General features: G+C 45.6%; 1 protein-coding gene across 1 annotated transcript; it reads right to left on the reverse strand.

Moving 5' to 3' along the window:
• Positions 1-3,252: 3,252 nt before the first annotated feature.
• On the reverse strand, positions 3,253-13,895 carry MDH2 (malate dehydrogenase 2, NAD (mitochondrial)). Its single transcript, XM_014550154.1, has 8 exons — positions 13,700-13,895; positions 12,194-12,277; positions 11,399-11,508; positions 10,004-10,129; positions 6,877-6,954; positions 5,802-5,901; positions 5,058-5,209; positions 3,253-3,589 (listed from the first exon to the last, which is right to left on the reverse strand). The coding sequence occupies exons 3-8, from the start codon at positions 11,504-11,506 to the stop codon at positions 3,458-3,460; spliced, it is 696 nt and encodes a 231-aa protein (XP_014405640.1). The 5' UTR covers positions 11,507-11,508; positions 12,194-12,277; positions 13,700-13,895; the 3' UTR covers positions 3,253-3,457.
• Between the last annotated feature and the right edge of the window lie 3,805 nt (positions 13,896-17,700).

The following is a 17,700-nucleotide window of genomic DNA, read 5'->3' on the forward strand; positions in this document are numbered from 1 at the left end:
GGGCAACCAAGCCTCCTGCTTGCTCCAGCTCTGTGGCTGCTGGCCACCATCTTGGTTGGGTTAATTTGCATATCACCACTCTGATTGGCTGGTGGGCGTGGCTTGGGGCGTAGCAGAGGGGCAGTCAATTTGCATGTTTCTCTTTTATTAGATTAGACTAGAGGCCTGATGCACAAAATTTGTGCAAGGGGCTCAGTACCTCACAGCCATGGTGGCTGCCGTGGCCCTCAAAGCCCCGGCATTGTCTGGAAGGTTGTTCGGCTGTCTGGTCTAATTAGCATATTATGCTTTTATTATTACAGATAGATCGATACACTCAATCCCTGGGTTTTTGTTCCTCACAGAGGGGAACAGGAATCTTGTGTCAAGAGGTGACCAGAAGGCAGGGATAGCAGCCAGCTCTGGGACTGGGAGGTGTATAATTGAGGCTTGAAAGCAGGGGTGCAGTTAGTTTAACCCACACTGATAACTAACTGGCTGATGCACTTCTGGGAAGTGGAAATGGACCTGGGAGATGCTGCTTTTCCTCCATGTCCCTGTCATTTTTCCTGTTCGCTATCATCCCCTTTTGGGCCCTCAGCCTTTGAGCTGTGGAGCATCCCCAGTAGACATCTTTCCTATGTAGGTGTGGTCTGCAGCATGGGCTGCATCGTAACAAGCCCCATCCTAGAACTGTGTCACCAACCTGCTCAGCACCTTTGATATCCTCTCTGTTCCCACTACCCAGAGGATGACCTGGCATTCAAGACCCTCCAGAATGACCTCACTACCATCATGTGCCCTATGCTGCTAAGCACTTTACCACTCGTCCAACATGTCCTGAGCCCATTCCAAGCCCAACCCACTCCTGCTGCTGCCTGGTGTGCCCAGCCTGCCCTCCCTGCTGGACTCCTACCCAGCCTACAGGGTCAGCTCAAATGCCATCTCCTCCTCCCTCCTGGATTATCTATATGGAGCAATCTTCTCTGATCCTGGCCTCTGCCAAATTATCAAGAAGCAACCTTGTCCTCTATCAAGTCCTGCACTCTTCTAATTCTCACATTCCTGGCTTCTTTGTAAGCCCTGCAAGGGCTTTAGTGAAGAGCTCTGGGGTAGCCAGTGTCAGTGTGGTGGGCAGCCCCACCTCTCAGGATAATCTGGAAGAATCTCAAACATTTTAGCTTCTTGACCCTTCTTATTTTATAATCCTCACCTGAGGATATTTTTCCATTGATTTTTAGAGAGCGGAAGGGAGGAGACAGAGAGAAACATCGATGTGAGAGGGACACATTGATTGGTTGCCTCCTACACCTGCCCTGACCTGGGCCAGATCTCTAGCCTGCAACCGAGGTACATGTCCTTGACTGGAATCGAACCCGAGACCTTTCAGTCCGAGGGCCGACACTCTATCCACTGAGCCAAACCCTTCTTCTTGGGCTGTTAGATCAGAACTTCTGAGGGGCGAGGTCAGAAATCTGAATTTTATGCAAACTCTGGGAGGTACTGATGTGGTAATCACTGGTATATGGGATGGGCACTGACCTTTGTAAACCAAGACAACCTTCTCTGAGTCATCTGTACTAGGTCCTGCCTGTCAGGGTTGCTTCAAGGAAGGATCCCATGAAATAGCAAACACACCCAAGATAGAGCTAGCACAATGCTTCACATATAAAACCACTGGGAGGAATCAGTCCAAAGCACAGTGATGTTCAGGACTACACTCTTTGTAATAGTGAACATCTAAACCACCTAGTTATCCAACAGTGGAATACATTTTCTAGTACATTCACCCTAGGGTTATCCAGCTATTAGAGGTGATAGAGGAAAATACATCCACACTTTCACCTGTGGTGGCTAATATCCAAGTTGGCTCTCATAGAGCCAGGCCTCCTGGTACTCAGATCTTATGTGGTCAGTGCACTCCCACCAGGCACCTGGGCTTGCCTTGTAACTTGCTTTCACCATGATGTGGCAGAAGTGATGCTGTGCCAGTTTTGATCTTAAGCTCAATGTCTGACAGCTATTACCCTTGCACTTTTGGGAACCCTGAGCCATAAAGAAATCTGCCCACCCTACAATAGAGGCCTCATGAAGAGTGAGGCCCGAGACCTCATGGAGAAGTCCCAGCATACGCCCCCCCCGCCCCGCCAAACACCAGCTATGTGCCTGAGCCATCGTCTTGAGTGTGCCAGGACCTCAAAACTGGAGGAGCAGAGCCTCCCAGCAAAACCGGGTCAACCGGCAAGATCCTGAGACATAATAAAATGGCTTAAAAGCAACTAAATTAGGTGTGTGTGCTACATGGTAACAGATAACCAGACAAGCTGCAAAATGGCACATGAAGCATTATCTCAACTTACGAAATATGCAAAATTAAGAGGACAAATACTATTTATTAGCAGTGATTTTTTTCTGCTTTATTTTTTGCCTAAGTTTTAGGTTTTAAACAATGAACATGTATAACTTGTTTAAGAAAACAATGATGTCATATTTGACTGTAAAATCCATTTGTTTCAGTTCCACTGGGTGTACCTAGCTCCACCCCGACCTGCCCTTTCACCTTCAGTGGAAGGCCATCACCACTTGTCAGAAAGTTCTCCATTTCCACTGCAGACTATGGATCTATGGAGCAGATGCACCCAACACTAAAGGGAATCAGGTCTCCCTTTAATTCCCTAAGTTTGTCCTAAGCCCAGCTAGTACAATAAAGTCTCTCTCAGGTCACTGAGGAAGAGAGACACAAAGCTGCCTTTCATGAGGATAGACAGCACTGTGTCCTCAGCCCTGCCACCCAGCTGGCATTTTGGTCGTTTCTGCCCCCATCCTAACTTTTCTCACAATACTGGCTATGGGAGGTTAGTCACTTGAATATTACGTTCCAACAGAAGAGGACAAAATTCAGAGTAGAACAGAGGTCAGCCAAGGCAGCCCCACTGTAGAAGAGGGTACTGTTCTCTTAGCCAGAACACACCACACAGAAAGAACCAGGGGCAGAAAACAGTGGCCTGGCATCAGGCACCGAGCTATTACGCCATGCGGGTGAGAGGACACTGAGGAATCAGGCCTGAGCTGACCCTTCTTAGTTTACACTGTGGAATGCAATGGTGAAAGAGCAGAGCTGGGAGGAGCCGTTACTGATATTTTTGACTTTCTTGAAGCTGCAACTGAAACCATCTTGCTTCAGTCTAATATTTAAATAACATGTAGTTTTTATTTGTGATGAAAGAGATGCCAGATACTCTGAAGTCAGCTCTAATGGGGAAGAAAGCACAATTTTTATGGAAGAGACCTTGAAAAAGAATATCAAAGCCTGCTTTTATTGATGCACCAGTAGTAAACTGACCCATGATCTGGAAGGGATGGTAATGTTAATAGATATCCATCGTCAAAACTGAAACAGAAAGATACCTGAAATGGCTTTTACAGTGAATTGATGCCTTAATAAGTTAAGGAAATGGATTGCTCACTAACTGCTTTCTCATTTCATGTTCTTTACAAAGTCTTCTCCTTTCTTGATTGAGGCTTTCAGCTCAGGAATGGCCTCAGCTATCATCTTCTCTTCGAAAGAGGAGATTTTGCCAATGCCTAGATTCTTCTCAACGCCCTTTTTCTGAAAGAGAGAGGAGACAGAACCGTTTTTACAACAACGTTAGTTTCCATGAATGAGTTTGTTATAGAAAACCCAACTTTAACTTCACCACCTCTACCTAGACGATCCACATCTGTGGCTCTGGACAGCTGCTGCAAATACCCAGAGCTCAGGCTTCAGCCAGACAGTCCTAGGCTGGGATCTGGGCTGTGACACTATCATGTACCCTGGACGATGGTTTCCACACCAAGACTACTTCCTTACCTATAAAATGAGCAAACTATCTACCTCAATGGAGGCTGTGCATACACTTGGAAGACTTGGCACATCAAGTACTCCACAAGTAGTAGCACTTCAAATTATTCTCCCTGACATAGAGCATACGTTTGGGTTCTAGTTTCTTTTCCAAGTTGGTAAAGACTAAACAAACATTTTAATATCCACCTGAACTGAATGTAATTAGGTAGGTGAGAGTCTGACATTAGGAAAACAACACTGTCTCTGCTACTGTCCATCTCCGTGGAAAGCCCTTCCTGACCCAGACAATCAGCCTGTGTGCTCCTTTCCTAAAGGTCTCACCACATCCTGCTCCTGCCTGTGCTGAACTGGTTTCTGAATTAATCTATTTAGTGTCCGTCTGTCCATCACAGAGAGCCCCTGAGGCCTGAGGCCATGTCTTAATTAACCTTTGAACATCGGGTGTCTGTGGGAAGGGCCTCTTTATGGCCCAGAAAGTACCTAATCTGTTTCTTTCCGGGAATGAGATGAAGGCCCGCACACATTTACCTGATTTCAGCAGTTCCAAACTTAAGAAATGGAAACCTTGGCTTGATGGTGTGTGTGAATGAGATCTAGGGGCAGTGGCTCACTGAAGACTCAAGAGTCAACCAAGCAAAACACCAGCCTGTCTGAAGCCAGCAATGTGACCAGATGGGCTCTGTCCTAGACACGTTTCAAGGGAACAATCAGCAGCACATTCCAAGAAGGAAAACCAGTGGGATGAGGAGCAAGGAACCAGGAATGCCTGAACTGGGAAGTGTAACAGCTGTGCATCATCTCCAGACTTCTCTCGAGGAAGAACTAGGCTTGGCAGGCCCTGAGGTCAGAACAAGAACTAACAAGTATAAGTTACAGGGAAATGGCTACAGGCTGGGGTGGAGAAGCCTCTTCTTTCAGAGCAGCCTGTGGGAGCATCTCTTTCAGAGAGGGTCTCATCAGGAAACACACTCAGGCATCCACTGATGACCAGCTGTGAGGCCCACAGGCAATCAAATTCCTGTGCCAGGATGTGCCACGCCCATAGTTTCTCCTTGCTCTTAATTCTGTGATGCTCTTCAACCCTCAAAAACCTAAGCACAGGCCATGCAGTGAGATGCAGTGACTGCAAAAAAGAACTCTGAATTATGAAGCAGCCAGACAGGGCAGAGCTAAGTCTTAACTAGCGCGAACTCGCTGTCCAGTCAAGAGACCCAGCCTCTGGGATACATACCCCCAGCAGCAATGGTGTGGAGAAATAGGAACAGTCCGTTTCTTGGGACTTAACAAAGGAACATTCGACAACTCCTTCCTTTCCGTTGATTGCATCCAAAAGGGAAAAGACAAACCGCGCTCCAGCATATGCCATGGACAAGGTGGCAGAGCCTATGGGGACACAGAAAGGTTAGCCAAGCTAGCACAGAAGACTGTAAAATCCTGGTAAGCCTGCCCTGCCAGCTAAATAAAGCACCTGTAAAATCTCTAGCTTTAGTCGTTGAGAATTTAGGTCAGCAGTCCTCAATTCACAAACTCATGAATGGCATGAATTAGCTTTGCCAACCTCAAACACCACTCTACTCCACCGAGCGGGCCGAGCTACCCTCTGATATAGGGTTTTCTATCAAGTGAACATATAGGAGACTTAGAAAAAGGTTTGCTCCTTCAGTCTTCAACTGTGAACTCTTTTTTTTTTTTTTTAAATATATTTTATTGTTTTTTTACAGAGAGGAAGGGAGAGGGATAGAGAGTTAGAAACATCAATGAGAGAGAAACATCGATCAGCTGCCTCCTGCACGCCTCCTATTGGGGATGTGCCCGCAACCAAGGTACATGCCCTTGACCGGAATCGAACCTGGGACCCTTCAGTCCGCAGGCCGACGCTCCATCCACTGAGCCAAACCGGCCAGGGTCAACTGTGAACTCTTAACAGTGACTCTGGCATCAGCACCCCACCCATGAACTGCCTCTGAGACCCTACCTGCTCCAGCTTTAGCCTTGACCACCTCCGTGCCAGCCTCCTGGATCCGTCCAGTGAGGGTTGTCAGCTGGTCCTGGGGGAATTCCACCTTGGGAGTGCACTGCAAGCAAAAGTCACAGGGATCCTGTGAGCAGGTTCAGATCCCACACTCTCCTCACCCTATTCACAGAGGGTTCCTTGCATCATCAATACATGGGAAACCAAGAGCTTTTCTTTAAAGAAAAAGTCAACTTTGTTGGGAGGTGTAGTGTATTCCCCAATCATTTTAAAGAACTTCTTATATTTGTACTAATTTTAGACCCAGAGAAAAATTGTAAAAACAGTACGAAGACTCCCCTCACTTGTTTTCCTCATGTTAAGCACAGTGCAAACAGGAAGAACAGGAGATGAGTACATCCAAACTCCAGACCTTATTAAAATTTCACCACTCTTCCCCCTACTGTCCCTTTTCTGTTCCAGGACCTATTCAGGACCTTACCGGCAATCGACTAGGTTATTTCACCGTAGCAATTCTCTAACAGTTCCCGTCTTCCCTTGTCTCTCGTGACCTTGTCAAGAGTATTGTCACTCATTTTGTAGAATGTCCATCAGTTTGGATCTGTAAGGTGCTTCCTCAGGATTTTGTGTAAGGTTATGCATTTTTGGCAAGATTAGCACAAATATTTTGTGTCCTTCTCAGTGCACTGTACTCGGGCTTATGAGGTTGATTTGATATTATCATTCTTAGTGGTGTTACCTGGTCTCTAGTCTACTTTTCACACAAAGCAGCTTTGCCTGCTCTGACCTCAGCAGAAATTCATGAATGTTTCTATCAGCAGTTTTCACTGTATGCTGGAGCTGGCTGCTTTGAGCACCTTCTGACTACTCTCACCCCATACAACTGTGGACCTCTGAAACATTGGAAGATGACCACAGCCCCACACCAGCCAAGAAACCCCTGGACAACTGGGGTGAGCTGAATCCATAGCATCCTTTCAAAATACAACAGATCTTTGTAATCTTTGTCATCTTTGTCAGTCTGTCCTGAGTGCCTCAAAGTGGATCTTAAGGCTTCTTGGCAAGGTCACAAACATACCTGAGAGATCAGGGGGATGATGGTCTTCCCAGCATGGCCACCAATGACAGGAACATTGACTCGAGCTGGATCCAAACCCTGGTCAACAAAATGTGAAACATGATTAACTTTGAACAAGCTCTTTTGAATATAAAATATGTCACATCTATCCAAAACACCGATATTGGAAAAATCCACAGAACTCAGAACAAAACAAAAAAATTAGAAGAGACTGACTCCAGCCTTGCGCAAATCTCCCATGGCCCCACCCCACAGTCTGACATCAGTCTGAACACAGGCAGTGAGGAGTAACTTGTCATCTTGTGAGGTCACGAGGTTTTCCCTTTATAATGAGTTGAAAACTGCCTCCTTGTAGGCACCCCCTGCATTGGTCCCTATCAATCTATCTTCTCAGAATCAAAGGATGACAGTCCTCTTTCCCACAGCTACTGTTATTCCAATGCACAAGCCCAGACTCATGTGCCCACACTTTTTCAAAGAACAAGTCAAAGTAAACTTCAAAACAATTCCATGAAACTAGGGGTGAGAAGTCTGTTAACTCACACAGTGATTGGGACAGAAAGAACAAAACTGGGAAGGCTCAGAACACCCTGGCTCATTAGTGAGCTAGCCGAGACAGGCTAGTTTGTTTGTTAAACTGAGGTACAATGCCCCTGAGAATCTGTGAGCCAGGTATTCTTATGACAGCCAAAAAAAGAATCTGGTGGAAGTTATGGGTCGGAGGTGAACCTTTTCCAAATGCTACAGCTGCTGAAGAGAGCAGCCCTAAGTTAGGAACCACCAAGCCTCTGGTGGGTGGATGGGGAGGGGAGGGGGCCGGGGTAGACAGGAACAGCAGGATCAACTGAAAAGCAGGGAGCTCAGAAGCCAAGGTGCTGTGCCAGTCACCAGGGTTGCAGGCATGAAAAAAGCCCCTGCTTTTGAGAAACCTGATGTCTAATGAGACGATACAAAGGGTCGTTCCAGCACAACACTATGGAAGCCAGAGGAGCACTTCATCAGCATGGGAAGGCTTCCTGGGACTGACCTCACTCCTCTGGGAAGGAACAGGAGGACTTCCCCCAAGGGAAGCATATTCTAGGCAAAAGGAGAAAAGGCCAGGGGGTATGAAGAACACACATAACATCAGCAGAGTATGACATGTAAACTAGACAATTTCTACGAGCCTAGTGGAAAGGGAATGCGGAAGTAAAAGGGGTCCAGATGGCTGAGAGGGCTAAGGGAGGAATCAGGCACTGGGAGCTTAAGGGATCAATTTTGACTCAGGCAATTTTTCAGAATGTCAGACTGTGGTAAAGAGCAGTTCACTTAATTGACACTTGTCAAGCACCAGATTCTCTGGGAGGGGCCAAGATCCTCCATCCCCCACCTCTAACAGTAAATCTTCTAGGCTGAGAAGCACTATCTAATAGGACTTTCTATAAAAATACAGCAATCATATGTGGCCATCCAGCACCTGAAATTTGACTAGTGTGATGGAGGACATGCACTTCTAATTTTATTTATCTAATTTAACAGCCGCATGTAGCTACTGCACTGTGCACAAGTAGGAGCCCAGGGGAAACGGTGTGCTCTGACAGCTGGCAGCACCACGGGAACCCTAAGAGAATGAGCACTACTGCTTCCAGGAAACTGGGGTACAAGCTTCAGGAAGCTAGAACCCTGGCTCTCCAGCCTGTGCACTCTCAGCTTCAATGTGATCTTCTCCACAAAGCCTTAAAGTGTCTCTCCATTCAACAGAGCTCCCAAGGCCTGGGGCTATGTCTTATGGACCTTGATGACCCCCACACCTAGAATCAAGCCTGAAGAACATGGTGAAGTATGAATTAAAGTGGGTTGTCATCACTCCAGAGACAGACCTGTCTGGTGCACAGGGGAGTAAAATAAAGGCCAATAGTCCTGTGTGTGCACTTCTCACTAAGCTGTGTGCATGACAATGATTCCTACTTTAGAGAGGCTCCTCTCATCTGAAAAGTCAGGAAAAAAAATGGTCTGAAGTTCAAGGAAACTTTTTGGGGCCAAAATAAATGGTTCTGCTGGATCCACAACCAAAAAGATTATACAAAAAAAAAAAAAAAAAAAGATTATAAAGCCCTAACCAGTTTGGCTCAGTGGATAGAGCGTTGGCCTGCGGACTCAAGGGTCCCAGGTTCGATTCCGGTCAAGGGCATGTATCTTGGTTTCGGGCACATCCCCAGTGGGGAGTGTGCAGGAGGAAGCTGATCCATGTTTCTCTCTCATTGATGTTTCTAACTCTCTATCCCTCTCCCTTCTTCTCTGTAAAAAATCAATAAAATATATTAAAAAAAAAAAAAAAGATTATACAGTGAGTTGTGAAAGGCACGGAAAACCCCAGACCTAGCACTGATGCCAAACCCACGTCAGGGCGAGTCCACAGCTCAGTCCAGCAGCCCAGGAAGAAGCAGACAGATGGCAAGATCAGAACTCTCCGAGAAAAGCTACCACAGGTAACCCAAGAAGGGGAGTCAGAACTACAGCCTGGGGACAGCAATTCTGCTATCTTGTCCAATAATTTATTTATTTATTAACAGGTAAATCCTGTTAATACTAGTTTTCAGAGGCAATAAGCTTGGAGAGCACAATTCAGTCCAGCCAATGAGAAACCCAGGGAAAGCCTGAACCTCTAAAGCATCAAGAAGAGAAGAGTAAGCTAAGTCAAGACTAAAGCTATTGGTTTAAACCTGCAGGGGCCTGCTGATGCCCCAAGAAAATGTGAGAGCTACTTCCCACCACAGGGCAAGCTATTAAAAACATTTAAGCCCGACCAGGGTGGTTCAGTGGTTGAGCCTCCACCCATGAACCAAGAGGTCACCGGTTTCATTACCCGTTAGGGCACATGCCGAGATTGCAGGCTTGATCCCCAGTAGGGGGTGTGCAGGAGGTAACCGATTGGTGTTTCTCATTGATGTTTCTATCTCTCTATCCCTTTCCCTTCTTCTCTAAAATCAATAAAAACATATTTTAAAAAAGAAAAATACTTAAAACTCCCAAATTACAAGTGACCTGTAAATGCCCTGATGTCTTTCTTCTATGCCCAAAAAAGAACCAAGGATGGCCCAGAGAAGTTCAGAAACGGGAGCTTGAAGATACCCAATGTGGCTCTTACCTTCAGTTCTGCAACAAAAGCATTGGCTCTGACAACGTCCAGGGTTGTCACCCCAAATATCTTATTGGGGTTGTATACTCCATGCTTCTTAAAAACTTCAGATGTGATTGGGATGGTGGAGTTAACCTAATAAATCCAAGAGACAGGTATAATTTGCCAGGCATTCTGAGAACACAGTCATATATCGAAGGAGATGGGTTACAGGGGTGGACTTCCTCTTCTGCCAGAGTGCCTCCTTCCCCCTCCACATGAACAAAGAAACTCTGCACTGCAGCAGGCACTCTTCCTCTTGGTGGCCCCTGAGCCCATAGTTCAAATATGCATAACACCCTGGAACTATCAACTTTAAAATGTGATGATGGCTACACAGGGCATCTTCGGCTCCAGCTAGAACTTACACCTGAATGGCCATTCCTAACAAAAGAACACAGCACAGGGCTAAAAGCTCAGATGGCACAGGGTCAAGTCCCAGGTCTGTCACTCCATGTGGTTACCCGGGGAAAGCTACTTTAACTCCCTGAGACTTGGGTTCTTTATCTGTAAACGGGGATAAAACTACCTCATAAGGCTGTTGAGAAGATTAAATGACTATGTACATGGCAAGTGCCTAACACTTGGTTCACAGAAACAATATCATTAAAACAAAACAGCAAGATATACATCAGGCACTAGTCAGCTCCCTGATAAAAGAAGCAACTGCTTTCTACTTTTGACCAAATGGCCCTGAGGAAGGTTGAGCAGGCTGGGAAAGACAGGATCCTCTTTAGAGGCCACTGCATAAGCTCTGGGTGTTTATCAATGGTCACGTTCCTCAGTCAACATCAATATCATGGCACTGTCATACTCAGAGGCCAGAATCCAGTCAATCAGGAGGGAGGAATGAATGAAGAGGGCTGCTGCTAAATACAACCCAAGGGCCTGCTCGGACAGTCGTGGGAACCTTCTCAGAGAGGACACAGCACTCAGAGTTTCTGAACTGAAGATTAAGCAGGCAGGACCTGATGTGACTGCATATGAGATACATGTGTAAGTTTGAGAAGAAAGGGAATGTTGGGGGACCAGGAATTGCAAACCCTGGGTAGAACATAGTAAAAGGAGTTCAACAGGCTCCCACAATCATGGCTGGAAGAAGCCTTAAGAATGGACTTATTTTCCAGGTTGAGAAACTAAGATTACTCAGATAAGGGAAGTGATTTGCCCAAAGGCATACAGTTGATGAAAAAACCAGGTTAAAACTCACTTAGTCTATGCCCGAAGGAATCCTTAGGAAATAAATGTAAGGACCTCTTTTTAGTTCCCCCAACTTACCATTTCAGTGTGTTAGTCTGATTATTCTCCCTACAAGACATTAGCACACTTTTGCTGTGAGCTTTCATATGTATCAGCAACACTCACCGGATTTGCAATGACACAGATCATGGCCTCAGGGCAATTCTGGGCACAGGCAGCAGTCAGGTTGGCCACAATCGTGGCATTGGTGTTGAACAGGTCATCCCGAGTCATGCCTGAAAATGATCCAATTCAAGATGTTCACAAAGCACAGGATATATTTCTAAATATGTGCCAAGAGCTGTTTGTTAGCTGGTATAGGAAATTCAAACAAGAGTGACACAGGGGCCCCATTTTATTTATTTATTTAAATATATTTTTTATTGATTTCACACAGGAAGGGAGAGGGAGAGATGGAAACATCAGTGATGAGAGAGAATCATTGATCGGCTGCCTTCTGCACGCCTCACACTGGGGATCGAGCCCGCAACCCTGGCATGTACCCTTGACCGGAATCGAACCCGGGACCCTTTAGTCCACAAGCTGACGCTCTATCCACTGAGCCAAACCAGCTAGGGCAGGGTCCCCATTTTAAGTTAAACTACCTTGTAGGAAAAACAGTCCAGTGTGACAAGTGCTGAAACAGAGGTCTGTGAGGGTGGAGAGTGGGGATGGGAGTCAGGAAGGGTGATATCTGAGGAGGAGGGTCATGAAGAATTCCCAAGGTGGACACAGGTGGAATAAAGGGCATTCCAGGCTGGGGAGGAGGGATGAGCAGGAAACACATGAGGCCTTGATTTTTATCCCACAGGCATGGAGAGCTTTGAAATTTTTTCTGCAGCATAGAGATCTGACTAGATCCATTTTTCATGGAAAACCACTTCCTCAACTGACTTGTAGGGCAGTTTTTCAAATACACACCTGGTTTTCTTGGGACTCCAGCTGGAATAACCACCAAATCACAACCTTTCAGGCAGTCTGGCAGTTGCTCAGGTCCGAGGTAGCCTAGAAAAAAAACACCCAAGAGAGCAATCTTATAGTTTGCAACCAAGAGAGGCTAGCACATCTATGGGGACAGAATCCAGAGAACTGCCCCACCTGTGTCCAATGCTGACCACAGGCGACAAGAAAGCCTGGCAAGCCCACCTGTGATGTGATTCCTTTCCTTGAGGACTGCCACTCTGTGAGTCTGACATTTCTGGCTGGCAGGAATGCCCCCCTTTCACTCTACTTTCCTAGAGCCTCCATTTGCCCAGGTCTGGATTCAGAACGGATTACCCCTTCAGGTTTGCATAACACCAAACCAAGCCAGCTGCTAATCTTTACTCCCTAGCATATGTAAGTCCTTCTCAGCTCCCAGTTAGAAGAGTTGCTTACTCTACATCATGATCATCCTAACAAAAGTGCCATCTTAGGGTCAGACCAGAAAGCACACTGAAGGCCATGAAAAAAAAACACCCAAAACCCTGTGCTGATAAAAAAGAACTCTAAGTATTAGTACCTATTTTGTTTATTCCTAGTATCTGAGGAAAATAAGGTCTACATTCAAGGATTTCAGGGAAATTTGCTCCAAGACCAAATCTGCTTTGATTTTAATAGACTTTTTCCTTATTTGCAAAAGCTTTCAGAAACTGCCCTGACCGGTTTGGCTCAGTGGATAGAGCATCGGCCTGCGGACTGAAGGGTCCCAGGTTCGATTCCAGTCAAGGGCATGTACCTTGGTTGCAGACACATCCCCAGTAGGGGGTGTGCAGGAGGCAGCTGATCGATGTTTCTCTCTCTTCGATATTTCTAACTCTCTATCCCTCTCCCTTCCTCTCTGTAAAAAAAATCAATAAAAATATATTTAAAAAAAAAAGCTTTCAGAAACTCAAATCTACAACACAAAAGAAAATGAGCAAACAAATTCAGAGGGACTATGGAAGGCTCATAAACATATGACTTGACAGTCAGCCTCCTGTGTTGTTTGCACCTTTCTGGACAGTAATTTGGCACTTTATAGTAACAGCTTTAATGTAGTCACACTTACTGAAAGTGCCCTAAGGACTCTAAGAAACAAGATATAAAGATGAAGATATTTATCACAGCTTATATATTTATATTTAGAGGAAAACAGGAAAGAGCCAATGGCCAACAGTATGGGAATAATAATAAGTGATAAATTATAGTAAAGCTTTAAAAGGATGTCACCAAGAACTTGGTACATGGGAAATGTTGCTAAGATGTGAGGGTAAAATAAGCAGGACATAAATTTTTATGGAGTCAAGTCCAAAAAAGTGTGATCATTTGTAAAAGTTAATGCTAAACTGAACATGAACATCCCAAGTCTCTGAACATCTAGTTTCATCTAAGGCTCTTACTGTAAACTTGGATCCTAGCCTCTTAGAGAGAAGAGATATAATCCTCCAGGCCCAGCGTGCCCAGTACCTTTCACAGACGCTCTGGTCTCAATGTGGCTCAGATCTGCGGCCACTCCGGGTGTATGAGCAATATCATAGAGGGTCAGGCGGCTCACCAAAGGGCTATTCTTCAGGAGAAGCGAAAGGGGCTGCCCAATTCCTCCGGAAGCCCCGAGCACAGCTACTTTAGCATTGTTCTAAAAAGAGCACAGAGAAAGAACTAAGATAGAATCAGCATTAAATGGATTCACATTAAAAGGATACCTCCTGCAAAGTACTGCACTGGCCTCTTATTGCACAGATGCCAAAGGAAGATACAACTGTAATTCTACCATCCAAAGATCCAGTTTCCTTGTGAAGGTTAGAGGCGTGCCTCTGGAACATGGGGAAGAACTCAGGTCTGTAGAGATTTGTGACAGGGTATACTTATAGCAGCCTCTGAAAGATGAATAAGCTTTACTCATTCAGGCAGCTGGACTGGTAACAGCAGCCTTACTTTCAATCTGCAATTTTAAAAACTATAAACAAACATTTATTGAGCACCTACCCACAGGCTAGCCATCACACATGGGACTGCAGGAATGAAGACTCCTGCTGGCTCTGGAGGGGACAAGCAAGCAGATGTGTGAGGAGCTGAGGGATCAGGTAAGATTCCAGCATAATCTTGGCTGGAGCCTAAGGCAGGATTAGGAGGGATGGATATGTTTAAAAAGCTCCTTCTCTCCCAGGTAAGTTATATCTGCATGCAGCCCCATACTCCTTACCCCAAATCAACTCCCAAACTCTGGTGTTTATCAGAATCATCTGCTGAGGTCACAAAACAAACAAAAACAACAGGCTCCTTCAAATAGGCTCTATCAAGTTCCCCAAGTGATTGTGACACCAAAGTTTGAGAATCACTACTGCTCCACATCAAGCAGCAGTTGGCTTGGGCATGTCAGCTGGAAACTTTAAAAGTGATAGCTTAGTTGGGGGGAGGAGGTCGGTCCAAAGAAACTGCCTCATTAACATCTGAAAAGACAAACCTAGAAGCATCTGTATCACTTTATTGGTCAGCTTACTGGAACTAAAGTCATAAAACCTGACTTTAAACAGCCACTCAGAGCTAAGTAGATCTAACTGGTCATCATCTAATTGCATTCATTTTTTAAAAAACAGCTTCATTGAGATGTTATTTTCCATACCATACAATTCACTCATTTAAAATGTACAATCCAATGGTTTTTAGTATATTCAGAGTTGTACAATCATTACCCTATAAAGCAACCTATTTCCCATTTCCCTGGCAACCACTAACCTTCTTTCGTCTCTATGGACCTGCCTTTGCCTATTCTGGATATTTCACATATGAATGGTATCGCACAACACATGGCTTTTTGTGTTGGCTTCTTTTACTGATCATAATGTTTTAAGGTTAATCCATGTTGTTATTGTTATCAGTACCCCATTTCTTTTAGCCATTCATCAGTTGGTGGACAACTAGGTTATTTCTACCTTTTGGCTATCATAAATAGTGCTGCTATGAAGATGTATGTATAAGTTTTTGTGCAGACATGTTTTTTTAATTTTATTGATTTTTAGAGGAAGGGAGAGGGTTAGGGAAAGAAAAACACCATCGGCTGCCTCTTGCACACCCCTACTGGGGATTGAGCTGGCAACCCAGGCATGGTGACCTCTTGGTTCATGGGTCGATATTCAACCATTGAGCCACACTGGCAGGGCTGTTTTTAATCTCTTGGTTATATACCAAGGAGTGGAACTGATGGGTCATGCGGCTACTTCATGTTTAACCTTTTGAGAAATTGCTAGATTGTTTTCCAAAGTGGCTGATATTCATCCATTAAAGCTCACTACAATTCAACAGGCATCTACATCTATCTGCTACGTGCCAGACTGACTTGCCTGCAAAGACTCGCAAACTTAATAAACACCACCTAGTGTAACAAGTGACACTGAGGCAGATTCTCAGAAGAGCAGCAGCACAAATAGGGGGTGGAATAAACTGTTAGAGGGGGTTTTGAAGGATGGTAGTTTACCAGGTAGATAATGGGAGGAAGAGACAAGCAGTCCCAGCAGTTCTTTATGACTCTAGCACTGTTGGATACATACGGAAAAAGGAAGACAGGAGGGCCAAGCACAGAATTATCTGGTCCTGATAGGCAATGGGGAACCACTGAAGGGCCTCAAAAGCTGGGAAGAACATGACCAGATCTGGGTTTTAGAAAGATATGAGACAGAGTGGAAGATGGACTGGAAATATACAATAGAAGCAAGGAGACTACTGTAATAGTTTAAACATGATTGAAGAGTGGGATAAAGGGAGCAGCAAGGATGGGTAGATTATGAGGGATTTGAGGAATAGTAGCTATAGACTAAGTCACCCCCTTCCAATCTTCACCCAAATGGTGAGAAGAGGAAGGAACCTGGGGTGACAACTTTCTGGCTCAAGCAGACAGCATTGCCTTTAACCAACAGAGGGAACTGAGGAGAGTTTAGGGGTTTTGAAGAAAGAATAATGAATGGTTTGGCACACTGAATTTGGGCCACTTGAAACATCCATGCACAGTAGGTACCTGGACAAAAGACTTGGTCTGGAGATCACAGTGTCTGCACTGGAATTAATGGAAGCCAGGAACATAGACAAGGCACAAAAGGGAACAGAGTGAGAAGAGCACTAGGGACAGAACACCAGCATTTAAGGCAGTGGTTTTCAACCTGTGGGTAGCGACCCCTTTGGGGGTCGAACGACCCTTTCACGGGGGTCGCCTAAGACCATCGGAAAACACATATATAATTACATATTGTTTTTGTGTTTAATCACTATGCTTTAATTATGTTCAATTTGTAACAATGAAAATATATCCTGCATATCAGATATTTACATTACGATTCATCACAGTAGCAAAATTACAGTTATGAAGTAGCAACGAAAATAATTTTATGGTTGGGGTGGGGGGTCACCACAACATGAGGAACTGTATTAAAGGGTCGCGGCATTAGGAAGGTTGAGAACCACTGATTTAAGGGGTGGGAGGAAGGTCACCCCCAGACATTTTTAACAGCCAATTCAATTACTACTTTTTGGTGATCTTTCCTACAAGAGGCAGACTTTATTATATAGTAACTAGAGGCCCGGTGCACAAAATCTGTGCACTTGGGGGTGGGGTGGGTAGGGAGGGAGGTCCCTCAGCCCGCCCTCTCACAGTCCGGGAGCCCTCAGGGGATATCCGACTGCCGGCTTACGCCAGGAGTGGGCCTAAGCCAGCAGTCAGACATCCTTAGCGCTGCAGTGGAAGCGGGAGAGGCTCCCAGCACTGCTGCTGTGCCTGTCAGCCGTGAGCCCAGCTTTTGGCTGAGCAGCGCTCTCCATGGGAGCGCACTAACCACCAGGGGCAGCTCCTGCATTGAGCGTCTGCCCCCTGGTGGCAGTGCACGTCATAGCAACTGGTCATTCCGCTGGTCGATCGATTTGCATGTATTAGCCTTTTATTATATAGGATACTCTGCCTGAAACTCAAGTCATCCATCAACCTCATTTACTGGGAACAAAATATTAACAGCTGGCCATTTATCAGGGTCTGCTCTGTGGCAGGCACTGAGCTTCATCTTTCCACATTTAATTCTCACAACTCTATCTATATATATAAAAGCCTAAGTGACCGAATGACAGAACGACTGCTCAACACAGGAGCTGCTCCCTGGTGGTCAGTGCGCTCCCACAGCAGGAGCGCCGCTCAACTGACCGACAGGTGCCAGATGCAGGGCTCATGGTTGATGAGTGGTATGAGCCTCTCCCGATCGGGACTGACTGGGCGTGAGCCTGTGGCAGGCGCAGCGGGGCCGGGATGAGCGGGAGCGGCAGGTGGTGTTGGACTGCCAGTTTTAGCCTGAGCCCCACAGGCCACACTGAGGGACCCCACTGGTGCACAAATCTGTGCACCGGGCCTCTAGCTACTTAAGTAATATTAACAGACGCATTTTATTTTATTTTTTAAATATATATTTTATTGATTTTTTACAGCGAGGAAG

This window comes from Myotis brandtii, unplaced genomic scaffold (genome assembly GCF_000412655.1).
Source record: "Myotis brandtii unplaced genomic scaffold, ASM41265v1 scaffold583, whole genome shotgun sequence".
Classification (NCBI taxonomy): Eukaryota; Metazoa; Chordata; class Mammalia; order Chiroptera; family Vespertilionidae; genus Myotis; species Myotis brandtii.

Bases quoted from the DNA above. Each gene is read 5' to 3' on its own strand.
- MDH2 (XM_014550154.1), bottom strand. From the start codon at position 11,506: ATGACTCGGGATGACCTGTTCAACACCAATGCCACGATTGTGGCCAAC. The intron at 10,130-11,398 runs GTGAGTGTTGCT...TGGATTTATTAG, and splicing joins TCTGTGTCATTGCAAATCCG to GTTAACTCCACCATCCCAAT. The intron at 5,902-6,876 runs GTATGTTTGTGA...TTTTGCTTGCAG, and splicing joins TCATCCCCCTGATCTCTCAG to TGCACTCCCAAGGTGGAATT.